The 21,766-nt window shown below is 42.8% G+C and overlaps 1 protein-coding gene across 3 annotated transcripts in view; it reads right to left on the reverse strand.

The window, feature by feature from the left end:
- Positions 1–21,766, reverse strand: part of AMBRA1 (autophagy and beclin 1 regulator 1) — a 121,388-nt gene that overhangs the window by 18,557 nt on the left and 81,065 nt on the right. For all 3 annotated transcript variants that reach the window (XM_026035131.1, XM_026035130.1, XM_026035129.1), the window contains 3 exons: positions 20,777–20,965; positions 20,162–20,316; positions 8,741–8,880 (listed from right to left, as the gene is read on the reverse strand). In XM_026035131.1, coding sequence (XP_025890916.1) covers positions 8,741–8,880; positions 20,162–20,316; positions 20,777–20,965 — 484 coding nt within the window. The remainder of the gene's footprint in view (positions 1–8,740; positions 8,881–20,161; positions 20,317–20,776; positions 20,966–21,766) is intronic.

Here is a 21,766-nt window from a genome sequence, read left to right on the forward strand (position 1 = left end):
AGAGGGGAGAGAGAGGGGAGAGAGAGGGGAGAGAGAGGGGAGAGAGAGGGGAGAGAGAGGGGAGAAAAAAGAAATGAAATAACAGTACTTGGACAATTAGGAGTATGAAAGTCTTCAGCTAAAGACAAAGCATCACAGAGCAGCTTGTTGTACTGATTAAGAAAGTTAGTAAGTTAACTTTTTTGTGCCACTCACACCTGGTTTTTAACAAGTTACAAAAAAATGGGGAAGTAACAAAAGGCCAAAAGCCACCTTAGCAGATTTCTTCAAAAAGGAAGCCATCCTTAAATTGGCAATTACTTTCTTCTAAGCCTAATTTTTTCCTTAAGAAAGTAATATAACAAAGAAGATGATGACAAAAAAAAAAAGAAAGTTATCAGAAAACAAAGAAAGAGCAGGCTACAGGCAGTAGGCAGGGGGGTTTAGTAAGTCACCTAATTGCTTGCATAAAATTTAATTGCTCTTGTAGATGGAATTAGAAAAAAAGTAGAAGAGGAGAAGGCGGCAGATGTGATCTGAATAGATATAAATGAAGCAATTGCTAAGTGTTCTTAAAATACATGGCCAGTCTTAAATAGGAAGATTGCTACCTCAACCAAGAGCCAGTAAGGGTGAGCAGAAGGCCCGTGACTTTAAAAACAAACTGGTAGCAGCCAGTTCGGTTTCTTTATCACTGAGCTCTGAACCAAGCTCCCTTTTCTCATGAGAGAAAACTAAATTCACTACTTAGCTCTTCAGCAAATGTTGGAGAAAAAAAAAAAAGGATGAAGGAAATGAACTTGCTAATAACCACAGACTTACAGCAACTCAAAATTTATCTTCAGGAATCACAGACATACGGAATTGTACAAGGGCATCTTCCACCTAATAGCATTATTCATCTGAGACATCAAATTCACATACAGAAATAGAAATGGAATAGAACACAATTGCATAATGGAGATAAACATTTCAAGCCTCCAGATTATTACTGTACTTCTCTTGCATCTGCAATGACTGAGTCTCTCAGCACTCAGGTTACGAGTTTCTTGAACAATTTGAAAATAATCCACTTCAGTTTTGAAATATGTGAATGATAAAATCCAAGTGAAACTGTGAGGATGCATCTTCAGTGCAAAACTCACAGAATCTCAGAATGGTTGGAAGGGACCTCTAGAGATCATCTAATCCAACCTCTTGCTCAAGCAGGGACACCCAGAGCACGGGGCACAGGGTGGCATCAGGCGGGTTTTGAAGACCTCCAGAGAAGGAGATTCCACAGCCTCCCTGGGCAGCCTGTTCCACTGCTCTGTCATCCTCACAGTAAAGAGGTTCTTCCTCACATGGAGCTGGAACTTCTTGTATTTCAACTTATATCCACTACCCCTTGTCCTATCAGCGGCCACCACTGAGAAGACGTTGGTTCCTTCCTCCCTACATTCCCCCTCTAGGTACTTATACATATTGATCAGATCCCCTCTCAACCTTCTCTTCTGCAGAGAAAATGCCCAGCTCATTCAGTCTCTCCTCATATGAGAGATGCTCAATTCCCTTCGTCATCTTTGTTGCTCTCTGCTGGACCCTCCCCAGAAGCTCCACATCCCTCCTGTGCTGGGGAGCCCAGAACTGCACACAGTATTCCACTGGCCATCTCAATCCCTTAACTTGCAGTCCTTTTATCAATTAAAACCATCTCTTTTCCTCTTTTAGAAAATTCACCGCGCTGCAGTTAGCAGGCTCTGGGACAGCATTTGCAGAGGACAAAGCCCCTGGTCAGCTCTTTCCTCTTGCGAGGCCATTTGCAGAGGACACTCGCACACAACCAGGCTCTGCAGCTGCACCAGTTAACAGCTGTGAAAATACTCCCTATTAAGCGGGCTTGCCAACAGCTCTCACTTACACACAAAGGAAGACAGCTCCTCCTTCCGTCTCCTTGTTTACTCCAACCTCTTAAAGCTGTTCTTAAAAAGCAAACAATACACTCGGGCTTATGCTGCTGGGAGGCATCACTGTTAAAGGCTGACAAGCGGAGTTGGCCGGCCAAGAGACACGGCATGCCAGGCAGCAGGATGGATTATCACCTCCGTACCGGCACCAATCACCAGATGCAGACACGTTGTCCCCATCACTAGACAGGAGGATATGCAGTTCTCAGAGGGAACAAAAACCTGGATTGGCATAGGCAGACAGTTGCAATGATCCTCTGCAAAGCATAAAAAGCTATTGTGAAGAGAATTTGCGCTGAGTAATTTCACTTTAGAGGGAGATTTCACCACAAAAATCAAAATACGCACACTGCATGGCACTGAGTCAATTTGAGAGTCTCCACACCTACCTCCCCATGAGTGAATTCCACTGGATGCTGTCTCTGAACCAGACGCATCTTCAGGGAGTAGTTTAATTCCATTACCAGATGCTCTGTCTGCAGAAGAAATCCTTCTTCTCTTGCAGATGCCTGAATTAGATAGCTAGCCCTGGTCGAGGTGCCTTTAGTGCGTGGTTTTGAAGCAGTATTTACAGAGCGCTGAGATGTTGGGATAGGTTAAAAGCACCTCAGCCCTTCCAGAACCCACTCCTGAACATGTGCCCCCAGTCTCCCCCCTCACCCCCTATTTTCCCCCAAGATGAAACAGGAAGGAGCTGACATTCAGACCCGCTCCCTTTCTCCCAGGGCAGCCCTCCACAAGAGAGGGCAGCGCAGGCAGCAAGCAGCAAGCAGCAAGCAGTCTGCACCAACTCGCTTTCAGCCTCACCTGCTCATCACCTGCAAGACCACTAAAACCTGAAGAGCTACATCCCGGCTCGTTTCTGCATGGGAAAGCTCTTGTTAGGATATGACAGAATAGGAAACGCTGTGACCATTACAAGATAAATTCCTGTTTAATTCAGGAGAGGAGTCTGTACTGTACAAGACATTATATTTCATCCTCTGCTCCAAAAAAATAAAACCTTGAACGACAAAGAAACAAGTACAAAACCTTAAGAAGCACTAGCCCCAGATATAAAAACCATCGGGCAGAGCACGGTGAAGGAGAAACAGCTTGGGGGAGGCTGAAAGCACTGGTGGCTACCTGGAACTCAGTGTGCAGCCGGATACCAGTGGCGAGGGGTGAATTCCTCCTGCTCGGTACTGAGGTATAATACATATATACCATATACCATACACACACCATATACATACAAGTATATGGTAACCCACTTCACTGGCTAAGTGGAGTATGCTACCTCACAGAGTATGCCCAGAGGTATTCCAGTGGAGTGGAGGAATTCCAGCTGGAAGGGTATTCCAATGGAGGAATGTCTCTCCCAAAGAACATTCCTACTACCATGAATTGGTGTAGCCTTTAAAGGGGCACAACGACAAAGCCTTTCAAAATCCTACACTTCTGGACTGAACACAAGCCCCTAAACCCCCAAAGAGCACTGGCTAACGTGAAGCCAAATGCAAGCGTGCAGTGATCTCAGGAGCTAGTAGGCAGGCTTAGGTCTATTAACTGGCACACCTCTGTACTCTGTGTCAGAACTGGACTGCAGGACTCCCAGGGAAGAGAGAGGTTGTCAAAACCTCAGACTAAATCCTATTTCTTTCTTGTCCACATCTGAGTGATCTTCAGACATGGGGCCAAAGGCCAAAACTGCTCTTTATGTTCAAGACTCACCAGGGAAGCACAGACTTTTCACCTTGCTCCAGTCTATCATCACTGCAACTGGCTAAAAAGCAACAAGACAAGCATTAAGGATCTCCTGAGGACACCACACTGGCCTATGCTACATAGAAAAAGGGAATGGAACAGAGTGCCTCTTCAGGTCTTCCATAGGCCTTTCTTCATAACAGCTAACTGCTCTTTCCACTCTCTCTCTAAACTCACTTCCACGAAGCATCTCCTCTAAAAAGGAGGCTGATGATTTTTCAAAGAAAAACAAAAGATCAAACAGACTTTTAACTTGCAACATGAAAAGTAAATTGCTTGTCCTGCTAGTCACTTTTCAAAGGCAGTTATTTCCAAATGCTAGCTTCCTTTCCTACTGCTTTCAAGCAGACCAAACTTCAAAACGTCTGTAATTCAGCAGGCAAAGTGGAAGAAGTTCTAAGCAGGTCTTGGAGATCTGATCCAAGACAGGCTATCAGTCGATTTATTTGCAAGTAAGTCAAACCAGCAGCTAAACAAGCTAAAGGCAAGACAAGAACAAGGAAATAACAGGCAGACATGGCAGAACATCAGCTCCACCACCTTTTACTACTCATTATCTCCATTCAAGATATTATTTACTTATTGGAAATTGGGATCCTCGGGTTTTCAGTACAAGCTTGAAATTAATACTGTAAGTTCAGACTAAGGTATCAGTAAACAAGCTAAGTCAGTTGGCCTTTGATTGTTTGGGATAGCAGGAAGTTTCCTGAAGACATATCCAAAGTTTCTTCCAATACAGGCACATAAAAGGAAGAACAAGTAAACTGATGCTTCTTAACAGGACAAAGCAGTGTCTAAAATCGGAGGAAATGGGTACAAAATATTCCTTCCTTCCCTTCCTCACTACAACACAACAACACAATAGGACACATTTTCTGATTGTAAATCTTTTAAGGTAAAAATCCAAAAATCTTTGGCTAATAAAATGTTTAATCTATCCTCACATCTACTGTACTGAATGCAGCACATGACTGTGACACAAGTGGCAGTGGCAGCTTCCCACGGCATTGGGGGCACTGCTCTCTTCCCATCATTTGCCAGACACTTACCTATTCTACACACGCTTCATACAGAAAAAGCATGTTTTTATTCCGCACTCCATCACAGAACAGCTTTCTTAGGGCAAACAGTAGCCACAGGGGGTTTAGTGGTATGAACTCATGAGGAGGAGTGGGATGAAGGTCCTTTTCTGTGTAAAGACAGAGCAAGTACCAATACAGGTGTTCTGCATTGCACCTGTTATTCATTAACCTGCCCACGGGGTCACAGCCAGGATCTACAGAGCAAGCCTATAAAATCTTACAGACAGATCGATCTATAGATGTATAATGGTAATACTTCACCACAGCTCATGAATTCTTGTCTCTTAAAGACTTCTTTCAGGTCCATTTAGGTGCATTTCTGCCTGCAGACAAGTGTTGTCATTGCTTCATCTCTCTAAGGTACAACAGCTCCAAGAGCCAACTGGTCAACACCTATTTAGAGAGGGATCTTCATCCAAAATACTAAAACACGCCTCTTTGGTCAGCAATCCAATCCCACCCCCAATTACAAGCATTAAATTCATTTACTCGCCTTTGCAAGTCAGACAAGGTACACCTCCAAATAGTTAAGCTTTTTGCATCCATCTTACCCACTTATAGGCTACTGCACAAGTCAGATGGTTTGAAACTTTCTTCTAGTTTGCAGCCACAGTCTACTGATAGTGAATTTTTGTCCATTCTCTAATAAAAAAAAGTATATAAGCTTAATAAATTCTCCTTTCCTGTGGTTTACATGCATTTTTCTTGTGAAGTATTTATGGAAGGCTATATAACCTGCTCCTCTGGCTAGGCTAGAGAGCCCACACCACAGGCCTTCTTAGGTAAATAATATGTTCCACAGACTCTCCTAGCAGCTCTTCTCAGCTGCACCAGATCAAAGGTGGACCTTCCAAACATACGTACACAAATTTTAAACTGTTTCACTTGACATCTCTAGTTACTTTTGAAGTGATGTTAACATTCTCCTATCTCTATTCTTAAGTACCTTGTGCCTCATCCTAGAACTGCATTTGTTGTTTTCACTGCCACGAAATCCTGATGCCTCATAAACGCCTATGAGCAACTAAAGCCTCAGGTCTCTTTCTTCCTCTGTCATTTTAACTACCGAGCTTGGAGTTATTAGTCACTGAGCGCACTTTGTAGTATTAAATTCTATCTCATTTCTGTATCTCCAATCACTTTCAAGGCAATCCAATTTTTGTGCAATACTCTGATCCTTCCCTGATGACAATGGTAATGTCACAACCTCTTCAAATGTATTCAGCACGCCCTCACAGGGCRTTAATGCTAATAGTAATAACCCAGGACAAGTTCCTAACGAAGCCCGTCAATAACCTCCCCTGTGACAGTTCACCGTCAATCTGTATTCTTTCCTTTAGCCAGACCTTTAGTCAGACCAGCCTTACTCTTGACATTGAAATAGATTTGCTGTAGTTCCACATGTAAACTGTCTTCTAAAGTGCAGAGAAATTAGACCTGGAGTAATTCCTTTGCTGGAAGAGAAGTGGGGGAGGGAAAGATGATCTTAAGGGCAGGTATGAGATAAACTTTCTATGATCTGCCTTAATAAACTGCAATGCATTTTACCCCAGTCTTCATGTTTTTAGGTTTTCTTTCAAGAAATCTGTGTTCTGAACTCCTTTGTGAATTTCCAAAATAACCTGAAGTCTCCCACTTCCATCTGCAAAACACCCTGCCATCGGTGTTACTCCAATTTAGCAAGATAACTTCAAACTTGATTTTAATTTCCATTTCTTTAGAATTTTCAAGCAGCTATTCAGACACTCGCCRATTTATGAGCCAATGAGCTTCACATTATGCTTTTGCTTGTGTCAGTCTACTCACCTCATTTTTCCTATCCATGTGCTTTCCAAATCCTGTATGTGAGGCACAGCTGCTAGTCCARCCTGTTGCTATCCCTATAGTATTCAGTTTCAAATGCCTCTATTATACACGGGAGTAAAGAAACAGGGGAATAAAGAAACAGGGGAATTATAACCATCTTTGTTGTTCCTTACTGACCACACCATCCTCTTTGCCAAATGAGAACAGTGGGGGTGGTTTCAGCAGTACACTGTCTTCTTGATCCCTGCTGTTTCTTCCACTGCCCCCATATACTGTCCTCTGCCAACTGCTGAATCCACTACTCAATTTTCCTCTTCCTTTGTAAAGTTGCATATGGAAACTACACAAATATTTGCACCCATCTCCCTCATTTCTCAAGTTAAAAGTTTTCAGATAYGTCAATCTTGAACTAAGTCCACTAAGTCAGGAACTACTGGGAACTACTATCTACACGTTGTGATTTCTCCTTTCTCTGAGCACCTCACAGAGATCTGCAGTAGTCTGGGCCAAATACTGCAGCTGGAAACCACTTCTGCTCTTACACAGCCTTATTGATTAGCATGCCTCAATGTTAAGACTTCCAGTGCAAATTACTACGTTTGGTGACCATCTCTGTCTCCCAGGGATATGGCACTTAACTGGGGCTACTGCAAGCACCAAAATGCACATGTACTGCAAGGTCTAGCAAGCCAGGACAGCCAGACCAAGCTCAGCTCAGCAGAGACTTTCATCACAGCACGCCACCTCAGGCAGACCCCTCTCCATCTCCCTGGGTTCTTGTCCAAGCTCACCTCCTAAGCCATAATCAAGAGACCAGATCTCATCAGCCTTTTATGCTGAGAATAACTTGAAATGACTCTCTAGTTTTCAAGAATAAGAAAGCCATTATCCCTGGTAATTCTTCTGCTTCAAAAGTACAGAACTATTATTGAAGAAAGCCACTTATCCTAGAAGAGCGTGATTATAGCTTATTTCATAATAATATCTTGTAAAACTTCACATATAAGCAAGGCCTTAATGAAAAATCATGTTCAAGAGAACAGGAGTGCTGTTTGAAGAGGGCTGGCATCCTGTACTACTGAAATTGGTCYAATCTGAATTCCAATTCCAGATTTCACCAGAAGGCTGTAATGAGTAAGTCACTATTACAATTGCATATATTTATTCTGATTTAGATTGTTTCYACACTGACCATATGACTCTTCACAACCACCACATGCTGATCTCATGCACAACAGATGGAGTGCACATGCATGTGGTAAAACTACAGCGGTGCTGCAAGCGCCTGCCTGCCAGCCTTGGAGCTACAAGGGACTCCAACACGTGAAGCATAACCCAAGAGGAGCAAGGCAGTTCAGCAACAGGAAACCAACGTAGCAGAGAGTTCCCACAAGTGTTCCCACAGCACTAAAGAAACTGCTCCCAAAGAAACACTTGTAGAACACTATGGAGAAAAGGGAATCAACAAACCGACAGTGTGGAGACCTTCCATAAATACGGAAGGCAACATGTGCTTCACTGTTGGGACTGTTGGTCATCACCCGTGTCACGGAATATCCAAATAACCCAGTGTTTTCTTGCAAGTTTTTAAAGGGACAGTTGCACCTTCCATGGCACTGTATATAGAGAGCTGAAGTCTATATATCACGCCAAGAGGTTTTCAAATGAGTACTAAAACAACTTAACTTGCTCATAAAAATGGCAAAAAATTTGCAGCCCATATAATCTTATGCTTAAATACTATAATAAGTATTTGATAAATCTTTATCAGCAGCTTTCAACCTGTGTCTCGTGAATTCCAGAGTCCATGAAAGCTAAGAAAAGCAAGCMTATCTTAGTCTTAAATTTGCTGTCTCCACTGCAAAGTTTTACAGATCTATAAATCCAAAGACATTGAAAGACCCTGCACTAGATATATATGAAATGAAGCAGAAACCTAGAAGGACATGAGAAGGATAATGAACTATATGAGATGGCCTCAAAAGTTTATAATCAGCAAAACAAACACTGATTTGAAGAGATCAATGTAACCACCACAGAGGTTCAAAAGAAGTATTTGGACTTTTGTGGTCCCCTCAACACAATGCWCTTAGCAGTAAAAAGCCATCTTAATTCCCCAGTGCCCTAAGAACAGAAAGGTTGAGAGTTCACAGCGGTATAAAATGTAAAGCAATCACTTACTCTGGTCGACAAATCACCAGGTCCCCCTTGTTGGTGCCATATGCCAATCCCAGGCCTGGTTCAGGCAGCCAGCGAGCGGAGTTTATGCTGACGTGTCTTCTCTGGTCAGCAGGCATCGGGTACAGAACGTTGAAAACTCTCTGAAAGAGCGACAGAAAGTTACTTGACAGGACACAGCAAGGCTGGAGAGCCAAGGCGGCTCCAATAACAAATGTTCAGTTTCCCTGCAACAGCACCACTGGCCCAGGAAACGCGCCACTTTATAGTGGTCAAGTTTTACCACTTTACATTTTTATGCAAATATGATATGGCTTAAAAAAAYTACAAATCTTTCTAAAAATCTTTCAGAGTCTGATCAACTCCCTTCCTCTCAAGGGCCTCAGCAGTCTTCTATATGATGAGAAAAAAAAATCAAGTCCGAAGCTCATGAGATAGCACAAGTACAGAAGTAACAAGCCCTTAGTCCAACTCTTTTCCCCAAGCTATCCAAAGTAAAGCCCTCAGTGGGATAAGAAGCTGAAGAAATGTTTAYACTGCCACTGCAAACCAGTGCTTCCATGACACTGCATGGATAAAGGAGAACAAGAACACTGTGCTAAGGACAGGTCTATAACCCAACTGCAAGTTTTGCTTTCAAGTCTTGCTTTCTACGCTAGTCTGGCTTCTGAAGTGCAGCAGATTATACCCACACAGATACTCTCCTTCTGCTCTACAGAGCTGACACCTTTCACATCGCACAACACTTCTGTGCACTCYGCTGTCCAGTAACCAGCATTCAGTATGCTGACAACGTACACAGCAAGAGAAGCTGACAAATCTAGAGAGCAAAACTAAGTTGTGGAAAGCACAGTAATGAGCTGGTTTGACTACTAAGAATACATAGGGATAAACTGTATCAGTGGACTGCATCATGAGGACTCATTACAGCTTCAGAAAGAAGGACTAAATGGTCATGTTTACTAGTCCTAATCTCTAGGATTTAAGATTTCTTTAAGATTTCTTTAAGAAATCTTTAAGATTTCTGAAAAAAAAATGCCTATTGTTTTAATCTGGAACCACTGCAGTAATACAGACTCGGGATCTAAATTTTCAAGGGGTATATTTGTCAGCACAGATTCAGAAACTAATCATCTCAAGTCACAAAAAGTGTGTATTGCATCATACACCCCTTTGGTAAATCAGAAACCCTTTCTCTTTCCTCTTGAGGCTGACTTTGTAAGGCAGCACAGCTAGTGAAGCTGCTTCTCTGGCCTGTCCCTATGGTCTGTTGCACTGACAACAAGAACAACCCGCACGGCTGTTGCCACCACGGAGGCTCAACAACTCACTGCATAAAAGCAGGAGAGTTGCTAGCTGCAACTCAACACCTAGATGCTTTGCAGTAAATGGTTCCCAATGGAAAGTGCTGCCCAGGAGATGGGCCTGGCCCTGCAAACCTGAGAAAATAGCAGGTGAGGGGAGAATGTCCAGGATGGGATGACTTAAAAATTCTTCATAAAAAATAGTTGCTTCATCATTCCACTCCTCCACTCGCTTCTAAACAGCCTGGCTCTCTGAAGAGCTCCCCTTCCCTGCTGCTTCCCCACTCCCACGCTAATGGGACAACTCCATGCAGTGTTAAAGGTGATGACATCCGTGCGGGTAGTAATTAGTACACAGAATGAGAGCGCAAGTGCACAGGCATAATCATCACTCGCAGCAGTAACCAGGACCCWGCTAATCAATCTGATGCATTCACACAGGCTGACTGCTGCAATTGCCTCCATTAGCCAGACCCCCTAGTCTATCCATGGGGAGTGAGGATGGAAATCAAGTTCTTTCAACACTCGCAGGTCTCTCTCTTCAAAGAAGGTCAGAAACCTGCCAGGAAGTATCCTTCTCCATAGATCACAGCCAGTTCCTTTTGGATTTTTTTTCTTTTTGCTTCTATCACTAAATTTTACAGAAAGTTAATGAAATATTTCAGTCAGACTAGGCAGCCTGAAAAGTTGCTACAGACTGACTGCATGTCTTTGCCTGCAGGAGTTTCCATATTTTTAGTTCTGAACTTCTAGGAACAACATTCGATTATTAGAGGAATCCCATATTGCCATGATTCTGGGACTTTTAGGCCATCATTGCCAACTCTGAAGCACTCTCAAAACGAGCAACACAAGTGCACAAAGGCAACAAATTCATCAGTTACCCTTTTAGGACCATTCCACAAACGAGCTGTAGGCCATATGTAACAGCCCTGTTGAGCAGCAAGAGTCCAGTTTACAATGGCTCTATTAAGTGTCTATCATTTTTTAAAGCACCCACCATACCATACTAAAGCTTCCAGAGAGCTGATATCTAGTAGTGTGAGATTTCGTTAGGACAGGCATCAGACTGCACCATTTCCTCAACTCATAATCACTGTGGGCAGTAATGGCAAGCTCCCAGATCATTCATCATAGGCAACAACAAATTTGCCCTCGGCATCACTGTACTGCTGAATATTCCACAGCCACACCATTACAGTGAGCCACTCAACAGTTTAAGTTGCCATTTGCATTCCATTTGTTCCCAGATGCCATGCTGTAACAGGATTTTGAACGTCATGGTTCTCCAGTTATAAATGTTGTGAAGTTTGAGGTGTGGGAGCTTTAGGAGATGCCCCACAGGACACTTCAGAGAATTGATATTGAAGTCACAGTCATGACAGGCAATGTAATCATTGTAAGCTATTTTCTTCTTGGCAACAACATAACATTGAAATGTCATTTCAGTCAACAGGAAAAATATTCCCCCATCCCTTTAGGGACCACACAGCCTGGCCTGGATTTCATGGAACAGTTGTTCACTATTGTGGAAAATCCTTTACCAAGTCATCAACCCACATTTCATGAGAAATTTCACAAGTTTCCTATAATTTAAGAAATTCCATCTCTCAGGATGCGAATGCCATCAAGATGAGAAGATCTGCTCTATAAACACTAAAACCGTTTAGGTAGCTAAGCAGCTACAGAAAAGGCACATCTGTAATACTACAGAAACAGCTGGTTACTTCCTTTTTACACCCCTGTATCCATGAAGGGATACCGGGGAAAGATTTGCTTAAGTCATTATGTCATGTTTGTACTCTGCTTTCAAAGACCATCCTAGAAGCAACTATCCATGTGCCCATTTCATTAACCCTCCATTATCAGGGGTGGGCATAGACAGCTCTTTTGTGCAACTTTGCATAAAAAGCAAAACTTTGCTCTTGCAAAACGCATGAAACTTCGCAGCTACTTCTGTGGCTAATCTAGGAGCAACGTTGGACTGACAGACTCTGAAAAGAAGGGCTGTAAGGCAGGAGGAAAAGCAAAAAAAAAACAAAATATCCCCCAAACAGACAGCCAAAGGCTTCAGCAAACATGCGACATGGAGGGTGCAAGGGCCATCCAGGTCTGCTGCTGCTGCTGCTCCTTCTACTCAACATTGCTGGCACATCAGCACYGTAGCACCTGTCAGAGCCAGTGCTTAGGTATTAAGCTAAATATTTACCTATGGCAGGGGGCCAGGAGAGGCTGCATGGCAATCAACAGCCTCAAGGAAACTTTCCTGATGATCGCGCCTTTCCCAGCAGGCTGCTCTACCTGCGTGGGAAGGAGGGGGCCCAGGGCACAACTCRGGCACAGAGCTAGAGAGCTAATTTGTTCCTGCCCTGGAGGAGTAAGAAAACTTTGTGCGAGAAGCCTCAGCTCTGTAAAATCCTAGTTATGGCCCTGCTGTTTCCCCCTTCGCCTCCCACTCCGTCCCAAGGAAAGTGCCGCTATTTAATTACACTGTTCAAATTCCATCTTCCTCCTCCATTTGCGGGGTCTGCCGACCCTAAGAGGCTGCACAGGGCACTCTCCAGGACACTGTCAGTCATGAAAGGAGCAGCAGGCTGTCCTGAGCCTGTGCTGCTGCTGCTGCCTGTTGGACATGGTGCTGTACCCCTGCCCCGGTCCCAGTAGCACCACGCCTGGCCACTGCAGAGGCACCACCTCATCAGCACAGCCATTTGCTTGATCAAGGTCCTCCTACCTACAAGGAGAGCAATGGAGAGCAGAAGGAAAGTGCCAAGTCCTTGCTTAGTAGAGCAGGACCTTTTTTTCTCCTTCTGTCTGGCATCCAGGGAAGAAAAACATGTTTTGAAGTGAAAGTTGGCACAAGTGGGCAGGGAAACTCAGCACGAACTCTGCTTTTTCTCTTTTCAAATTCAATAGAGACACTTCTGCTCTCGATGATCTGATGCCTCTCCTCTGCAAGATACCAATAAATTTCAAGCCATTACCTTTGCTTAGCCCAAGCAGCAAATTGGGCTGAGAAATCAGCCTCAAGAGAGAGTCTACATGACTAGAGGAGCATGGGGTGCAGCTGTCCTCTTGTTTACAGGGGGAAATCTTGTCATCCATGAAGCTCCATCCTGACAGGTAAAAGGAGAGGAAAGATCGGAGCAGACCAGGTGGGCTTATCGGGCTCTAGTCTAAAATTTAATTACTAGTTTTCAACTGAACTGATGTTCTCACCAGATGCCAACTGACTGTGAAAACACACAAGAGAAATACCTACCATGCTAAACCCTACAGAAACAGAGTAGAGAGTGACAGAAATATATATAAAGGGGAACTGGGAGGTGAGGTGGGAGTAAGAGGAGCTTGCTATGAATGTACACTGAGTTACAGAAGGGAAGCTGAATGCAAAGATGGCAAGTACCTCAGGTATATCAACCTACAGAAGAAACAGCATCCTGTATAGGGCTGACTCTTCTCCAGGAAGAAGGTGCTGACTACAGCCAGAGGTGACCSAAGGACCCAAAGCTGCAGTACCAAGGCACACTAAACTAAAGGTCAACTTGATTTCACCRGCATTGCCCCAGGAAAGCTTTTCTTCCTACCCAAGGGCTGTCCATCCAAGCAGATACACCCAAGATCCTGGGACCACAATCACCTTGTTCTACTCTAACCATGGAGGAGATGCTCTTGCATCCTTCTGCTTTTGTACAATCATCATACTCCACATCCTGGACAGCCATGTSTCTCAAGTGGCAATATCCAAAGCTTCACAGCCACTCTGACGTGGGTTCATGGGGAAGAGAGCTCCAAATCTGTGCAGGCACAAGATATGCATTGCTAGGATAGCTATATACATACAGCAAACAAAGTGTTAGCACAGATGCAGGCTACAGAGGAACTGCAGAGGCAGCCCAGCTTTGCTGATGTATCAGCAGCTATTCTGGGGGCTTTTAGCCAGGAGAGACACCTCAGACGATAATATGCTTTAACGAGCTATGCTACAGGAACTATACAGCAACTTCAAAAGCGCAGTCAATCCACAAGGCTATAATGCTCACCAAAAGGACATCCAAAAATCTAAGCCCACATTTCGTTTGGGGCTATTTTAAGAACATTTAAACACAGACAGAAAACCTGACAGTTGTACTTTACAGAGCGCCTGTACTTACAGACACTTGTACTTTACAGAGCAACAGATGAGGCACAGAAACAATTGAAAGGCAGAGCAAAAAGAGCAACAGCGTAACTTGTTGCATTTCTTCATCTGCCCATCATTTTCGGCTCCACAGTTCTGACCTCGAACAAGAATTTTAGGTTTTAGATGCTTTAGCTCATCTCTTTCAATTGCAAGCATCTTACTGAGACTGAACAGTACCTAAATCAATTCAGTACCTTTCTTCGCCCTATTCATCTCAATAGGGTGTTGCAACTTAAAGACTTCACCTGGTTTAATTTTTAATGTCAACATACTAACCAGTCCACCTATCATCCCAGGCGACAGGAAGTTAGAAGACAGAAGTTGCTATAAATCATCTGCTCCTCTGCACTGAATGTACTATATATGTCCTTTGCTCAGCTCTTAGGAAGTTGTCTGCATCACTTACTTCTATAGTTTAAACAAGTGGGTGGCTTTTTAAGGTCTAGGGACATAAAAGAAACAGACATCCTTAGCTGACCTTCTTAATAAATAACACTAGTCTTTTTGTGCTTAGATTATAATTCTTTACTCTGTTTAYTCTGGTTGCCTTTTTTTTTTTYTCTCTCTCAAATGAGCTTCATGAAATTTAAGCTGCTACGCTGCACTACCACAGAGCCTTCACAGCAGAATATAGGTCTAGTTTGTCTAAAGCAGAGGATCTTGAATGTGAAACAAAGCACATACCTTACAAACAGGCTATCAATAGCTCAATATATTAATTCACAAGACACTAATTCAGTTGGCATTTYGAAACAAGGGCATAGGGAGATCTTCTGTTTGTAGGTAGTCTTCTTTCTATATCTATTTGCAGATAAAGGGAAAGGGGTACAGCCAAAAAAAAGTATGCAGTTCACATTATCATCCAGAAAAAAAAAAAACTCACTTTTCTTCTCACAAAGTCTCTTCTTGTTAAACAGGTTGGTTTATACTGCTCTCATCTCCTCCCCCACAGCTAATTCCTGCCAACATAATACATGTCTTCCCATTAGATCTTCTCTATTAAAATGGATGAAGCAAAAATAATGCATGCATCTTTTTGGATTTGTCAGTCTTATCCTCAAATGGATCTTATCATCCAGTGCTCAGCACAAATAAAGTTTCTTTCAACTCCATTTATCTTTCCCAGATACAATAGGATCTTATATAAAATCCATTCTTCGCTGATGCGACAGACTTCCTTCTGCCCTTCACCCTCACCTCCGATTTATTGTCAGTGATGAAAATCCCAGCTTTGCTTTCTGGACCACAGTGAATTAACTGAGAATTAACCCTTAATTCTCAGCAACAACTGAAACCTCAACCGAGGATATACAACCCATTTTCTAAAACCAATAGGTACCAGGAGCGCCTGTGGATGGAATGAGATATTCTACTCAAAAATTAAACCTCGTTGGCTCTTCCTGACCATGCATGATCACATAGTTTATTGCTGATCTTTCAAGCCAGCATAGGTCTCACTACAGCACATCAAACTTCTCCTCTCTTTAGAGTATCTCTTGGCATTATAATCTGGTACTCTATCTCCCAAGTCTGCCATGTAACTAATACATAGGAAACAGTTTCAAACTGAACAGTGGGAAGCTTCAAAGTTTATAAGAACTAGGTCTAACAAGCTGATTATTTCAGGTAACAAAGCTCTCRCTCAGAACAATACACTCTTGGAGTAAAGTGGCTCATTAATTTGCTAACAGCCTCCCAAAGGGCTGCCAAGACAGGGTAATGTCTCCAGAAGCTCTTTGAAGGACTAGTCCAGGCCTGGATCTGAACCCTAGGGCTGAGTAAGCAAGAAATTGCTACACAAAACAACTGCCTTATCAATCGCCTGTGTGTGTGGTTGGAACAGATGAAAGGACAGGAGCAGGAATGCCAAAGGGCCCTCAGCAGGATGGAAGATAGATAAGCAAGCTCCTAGTGCAGATGCAAAAGCAAACTGAACTGTGCAAACAGAAGCGTGCCTCCAGCTACTGCTCTCTCTCATAAAAATCACTGACAGCTGTCAATGCTGAAACAGACTAATAAAAACAGGGTCACTTCTGTGGCAAAAAGGATGACGAGTTTCTATTTTTGCCCTTAACCCTGACTGCAGACCAAAAGCAGTACCTCCGAATTCCTCACTAGATGAATGACATGCTGCAGCTGTAACAGCAGAATCTACAATATGTTAAAGATCTAATGACAAGAGCAAAGGATTCGCACACAGCTGCCATTCCACCCTGCTCTCTGTCTGCGTAGCCTCCACAGAACCGCATACGAGATCAAATGTCAACAACATGTTGATGACAGAGCTGTATGCACCCTCAGTTGGATGAAGAGGCTGTCATCCAGCTGCCTACACGTCGGGAAGGAATAAATACTAGAAGAACTGGTGATTTAAAAATATTCAAGAAAGATGGCAGGGAAACGTACCTGAGAAAATCATGATGCAAATGCACATTTCTTCTTAGCCCATAGGCAGATCTGGAAGTAATTTATCTGAACTACCMTCCAAAAACCTGAATTTGGCAAGATGGCTATACCTAAATCACCTCAAATGCATAACTACCTTTGGCACTGTCATTTCTATATGCTTAAAACAGTGTTTCTATGATATAGTAGATACTGTGGGGACATTCCATTTGTCCATGAAGACACAGCACATGCAGATAAGCTGCACCATCTCCATCCGYTATTATGTTATGATTTATCCCAGAAGTTCTCGAACATTATAGAGCTGCCTAGAGCCCATGGCCAAAATGATCTAACACATGCACAGATCTATGCAAGCCTCAGAAGGATTTGCAGCAAAGAATTAYATTTTTGGGGAGGCATCTTGGATGCTGCACACAGCTCTCAAAGAGCAGCCTATGCAAGCACACTTCCCAAAATGACTGCTGGATGTTCTCTGTTTTCCCATGRTTTTTAAATAGGCTGCGAAAGCCTATGTTCTTGCTTCTAAACTTCCCACTTTTGAAACTCAGCTGTTTCAACACAAATCCCAGTACAACTGCTACCTGCATCGAACTAGAGATCAGCTAAAAGCAATTCTCTTGCTGCACTAGTCAGCTACAGATATATTTCAGAGAAGTTATCTCAGCCTGGCATGATAGAATCTTTCTCAGCCTTACACATGCCACCCTCTTGATAAAAGCCAACACTACCAGTATGCTTTTTCAGCTCCAGTTTGAAAAATAAACTCGTTCCTTGATGAAGACAGGTTTTCTATCTTAAATGCTAAGCAGATGAATCTTAATGGAAGGAATGGAAAGAGTGTAAACCCCTGTYTCATGATTCTACCACTCTTGATGACAATTTGCTATTTTTACTTCATTTCTGAGTGTAGTTTACCAAATCACATCAGTCCGGATCTGTAGAACTCTACCCAATCTCTCCCAAATATTAAATTCCTTTCCAGTGTAGCAAGTCATTTAGATAGTGCACAGCTCATAACCAGGATGTTTCTTAACACAGTCCAAAGTGATGTAGCTCTCAGAAAGGGCATTTCTCCCCAGCTCTGAAAGTTACACCAGTTGTTAGTTGATTTCTAGGTGCAATTACATTCATTGGKGTTTTGTGTAATAAAGCTAATTAAAGTATATCTTTAACACGTCACTTTCAACAGCATGATGAGGGAAACTGTCTGAGGAATAGGATCTTGCACTTCCATGACTGCTGGTCAGGGATGGTGGAGGAACGTTCTTTCCATTTTCACTGGAAGCAGAAGCAATCACCACACTTCACCCCTCAGCAGGTGGCCAAGCTTTTGCAGTGACTTAGTGGCCGTATCACCAAGCCCTACTCACCCAGTCCGTCACCGGCTGAACGGACCAACCCTTGGTTGGAAGGACCAACCACGGGACAGCTTTTAAGAATTTCCATGGAATCTGATCTAGCATTTGTCTTCAGTTTCTCTCTTGGGTGTTTTGCAAATGATGTGAAATTAAAATATCCACAGGACGTTAGTTCAGAGCATGGCTATGACTTATTTTTAATTTAAAAGCTGTGCTACAATTGCCTTGTGTCACAAACTGTTTTGGCAGAGAGGCAAAGATGCTTCCTGCTCCTCTCTAATGTATATTTTAAATTATAGATGGAGAAATTCAGCTTTACTAGTGCCTCTTCCTAGAGCATTTTCTACTGCATGCTGGCCAAGCTGCAAATAATTTTTTACTCAACTGAATATGAATACAACAGCCACTGTTAAGACTGAGTGTGCTAGGAATATTATAAAGTCTCCTATTTTAAACTCTATTTATTTTACATGTCCTGAAAAGTATTACAAACTTATGGAAGTGTCTTATTGCAAAATTCTAGACAGAAGAAACAAAAGTTGATTTACTAATGTTTTACTAGTAACTGAAGGGATAATATTTACAAAATTAACAGTTTGTTTTCCAAGTCTGTTCCTACAGACAACATGAAGATGACCAACCACATGCCAGAATCCTTGCTCAATATCATCCCAGAGGAAGGTTCTTTAACCAAATTAATTCAAATTAATCTAATTGTGACTCTGTCGCATAGGCAGAAAACTGGAAGTCTAAAGCAGTTAGAAATCAGATATATTTAACATCTACGATCATGATGTGGAAAAGGGGAAAAACATCATTAGTTAGTAAATCCTGCTAGACTGGATAGATTTGAAAACACGAGGGAAAGGCTTTTGGAGGCTAAAAATACATGTGCAAGAAAACAGCAACCTTCAGAATACATTCAATCCATCTGGAGAAGAATCCAGACGCCCAACAGATGAGAAAGACAGGGGAGCAGTGATGTAAGCARGTCTGAAAAGGGGGAGTGGGGAAAAACTGCAAAAATTTTTCAGTGTACCAGAAAGCAAAAACAGATGCCAGTTTTTGACTGCACAAGCAAAGCCCTGTTAATTCTCCCCCCTCCCTCCCCACTCCCACCTCCAAAAAAAGCAAGAAAAATGTCCTTTGTGGTGTTCTGGTAAGACATGCCATACATTGACACGTATCCTAAAATGAGGTAAAAAAATGGTTATTTTGGAAAGAACTCAAAAAAGAAAACTAAAAGCTGGAAGATTGAATTACTAGAAAAGATTAAGGGAACATTAAGCATTATTTCACTGAGTGGTGACTAAGAGCAAGGGTACAAGCATTTGAAGAATATAAAACATGATGGGAAAAGATACATTTGAAATGGTGATGAAGAAATATAGATGGAAGAATTCAGAATGGAAGATGTAGGCAGAGGCTGACGGCTAGAAGCCTCAGCAAATGGAGTTTAGAGCTGAATGTAAAGAATAGATGAGAAAAAAAGAATTCTATCATAGCCCTTTACAATGCCTACAATGTGGGATAACTCGATTTCTACATCTTGAGTTGTTATGATGTGGTAAAAATGACTGTGGGAAGAGACATTACTGTATCTGGCAGAGAAATCCACAAATTTCAGCGGGATCTTAAAATAAATGAAAAAGAAGTAGAATCAAGATAAATAAGACTGTTAAAAGGATCCTACAGGAAAATGAAGCCATATTAACTACTGACTGGCTCCTATCTACACAGCTTTCAGCAACTGCATCTACTAAYCAAATAGTCCTTTTTTATAAATACTCTTAGTAATCTTCTAGGTCTTCTACCTTCAGAGACAGGAGAAMAACAGCCCAGAACCAGGGCTCAGAAAGTGACTTTGACTCCCTGAAAATTGTCATCCTTGACCTTACCTTGCCTCTGTATGCAGCACGTGATGAAAATGAATGTGTTTTACAGCAGCTGATAAAGCAGCTACATTCTGAAGCTGAATCAAGTAATTTGTCCTGGAGACAAGTCTCTCCTAAACACGAGGTCAATGGACAGATGGCTCAGAGCAATCCTTGTTCATGGGGAAAGCTCCATTAGTTGCTGGGGAAACCCAGCGACTAACAAGTAGGCTAGTGCCAAAGCAAGTCAAAATCACTTGCAAAAACACACAGGAAGAAAATACACACACACTCACCCTCATAGAGGTTTCTCCACCATGAGGCTGTTGCAGCCTGAAGACTTGAGCGACCATGTGTTCCGTGGAGGGGTGCAACAGGATACGTCGGGAAGCCAGTCCCACCATTACATATCTGCCCATTGGAGACAGGCTCACGGAAATAGCATTAGGGCCTGTGAACAGAGTAATGGTTATTTCTCTTGAAGGCTGTTATCCCTTCCCTGCCCCTCGTCCTYACAGCTTCTTCTTTCCCACCCCACTTTCCTATAATGTAGGACATACTGAACTCATTCGCACAGGGCACAGAAAGGAATAAGAAAACCTGCACAAAAACATCTTTTCTTTTCAGTAAACTTCCTTTTAGCAAGTAGCCTCCCATAAAACACTGCCTTGTGAAGTCAAAGGCTCTGCCCTAATAACTCCCTTCCTACCAGCCCTTGATATGCCCAGACAGTATCGCAAGCATCTTCCTAGCAGTGCTGTATCTGTGGCTGTTGCAAGGCCAATAAACCATCTCCTCTTACTAGAACAGACAGGCACCAGTGCCCGGGCTACTACATTTCTCACTGGAGGCTGAGCTCCGAGGCAGCTTCTCGCGCTCCCTCCCACCCTGCCTCCTTGCTGAACTCTTACCAAAGCGCTTGGTGTAAAGCATCTCGCCCAAGTTGTGGGGTGCCAGAGAATACACGGCTAGTATTCCTTCATCAGGGAAGCCTCTCTGACTGCTGGGAATGAAGGCTGCCAGGAGCTGCCCGTCTGCAGAGATATCGCAGCTCGCATCATTGTAAATCTTGCAGTTTTGAACGAGCACATTCACAGAGGCTGCAAAGAAAAGGAAGAGCAGAGATTAAAACAATGAAGCTCAACCCAGAACAAAGCGAGATTAAAGCCTGATGCTGGAGGAAAAAACAGTCAATGCAAAAAGCATTTGAGACAGATAGTTTCCTCCAGAAGCCTATGAAATGTTAGCACCCTGATAAATACAAAACCTACTCCAAAGCGGAGATAAGGCACTGCAATGAGACTAGGAAACGAAATATACTTACCTCCTGGAGCCTTCATCAGACAAGAACTAGTGGTGGTTGCATTTTATCAAACCCCTCCTTTCTTTAGCACAACACCATCCTTTGCAAGGGACAGCACAGTTTAAACAAGTCCCAAATTGTGATTTTCTGACAAACTCCAGCAGAGGTATGATTAGAAACAGGGCATCTTGATTCATTTCCCCTACTCATGTGGAGCTCACAATCCCACCTTCCCTTATCTCCAATAAACAGGAGGTAAGAAAAAAATATTACTCTCTGTAGGTACAGATATTCACTTCTGACAGCTGATTCCTATAACAGCCTCAGATAAAGTTAGTGAGAAAGGGCAGAGACTTCTCTAGCCAGCTCACCACTCAATTACTCCACTATGTGAAACAAAATGGGATTGTATTTGACTCTCTCATGCAACCAGTGAAGTACCTATTTAGCAGAAAGGGCAGTGAGCACAACTCAGAAGACCTCAATTCTAGTTCCATCTCCGCCAGCGAGTGCCTGGGTGACTTCATACATACAAATATTTTCCCCCCTGTGCCTTGTGTACTCAGCCTACAGGCTCTTTGGGCTATTGACTCTTACT

This window comes from Nothoprocta perdicaria, unplaced genomic scaffold (assembly GCF_003342845.1).
Source record: "Nothoprocta perdicaria isolate Ctin4 unplaced genomic scaffold, notPer1 scaffold_156, whole genome shotgun sequence".
NCBI classification, from domain to species: Eukaryota; Metazoa; Chordata; class Aves; order Tinamiformes; family Tinamidae; genus Nothoprocta; species Nothoprocta perdicaria.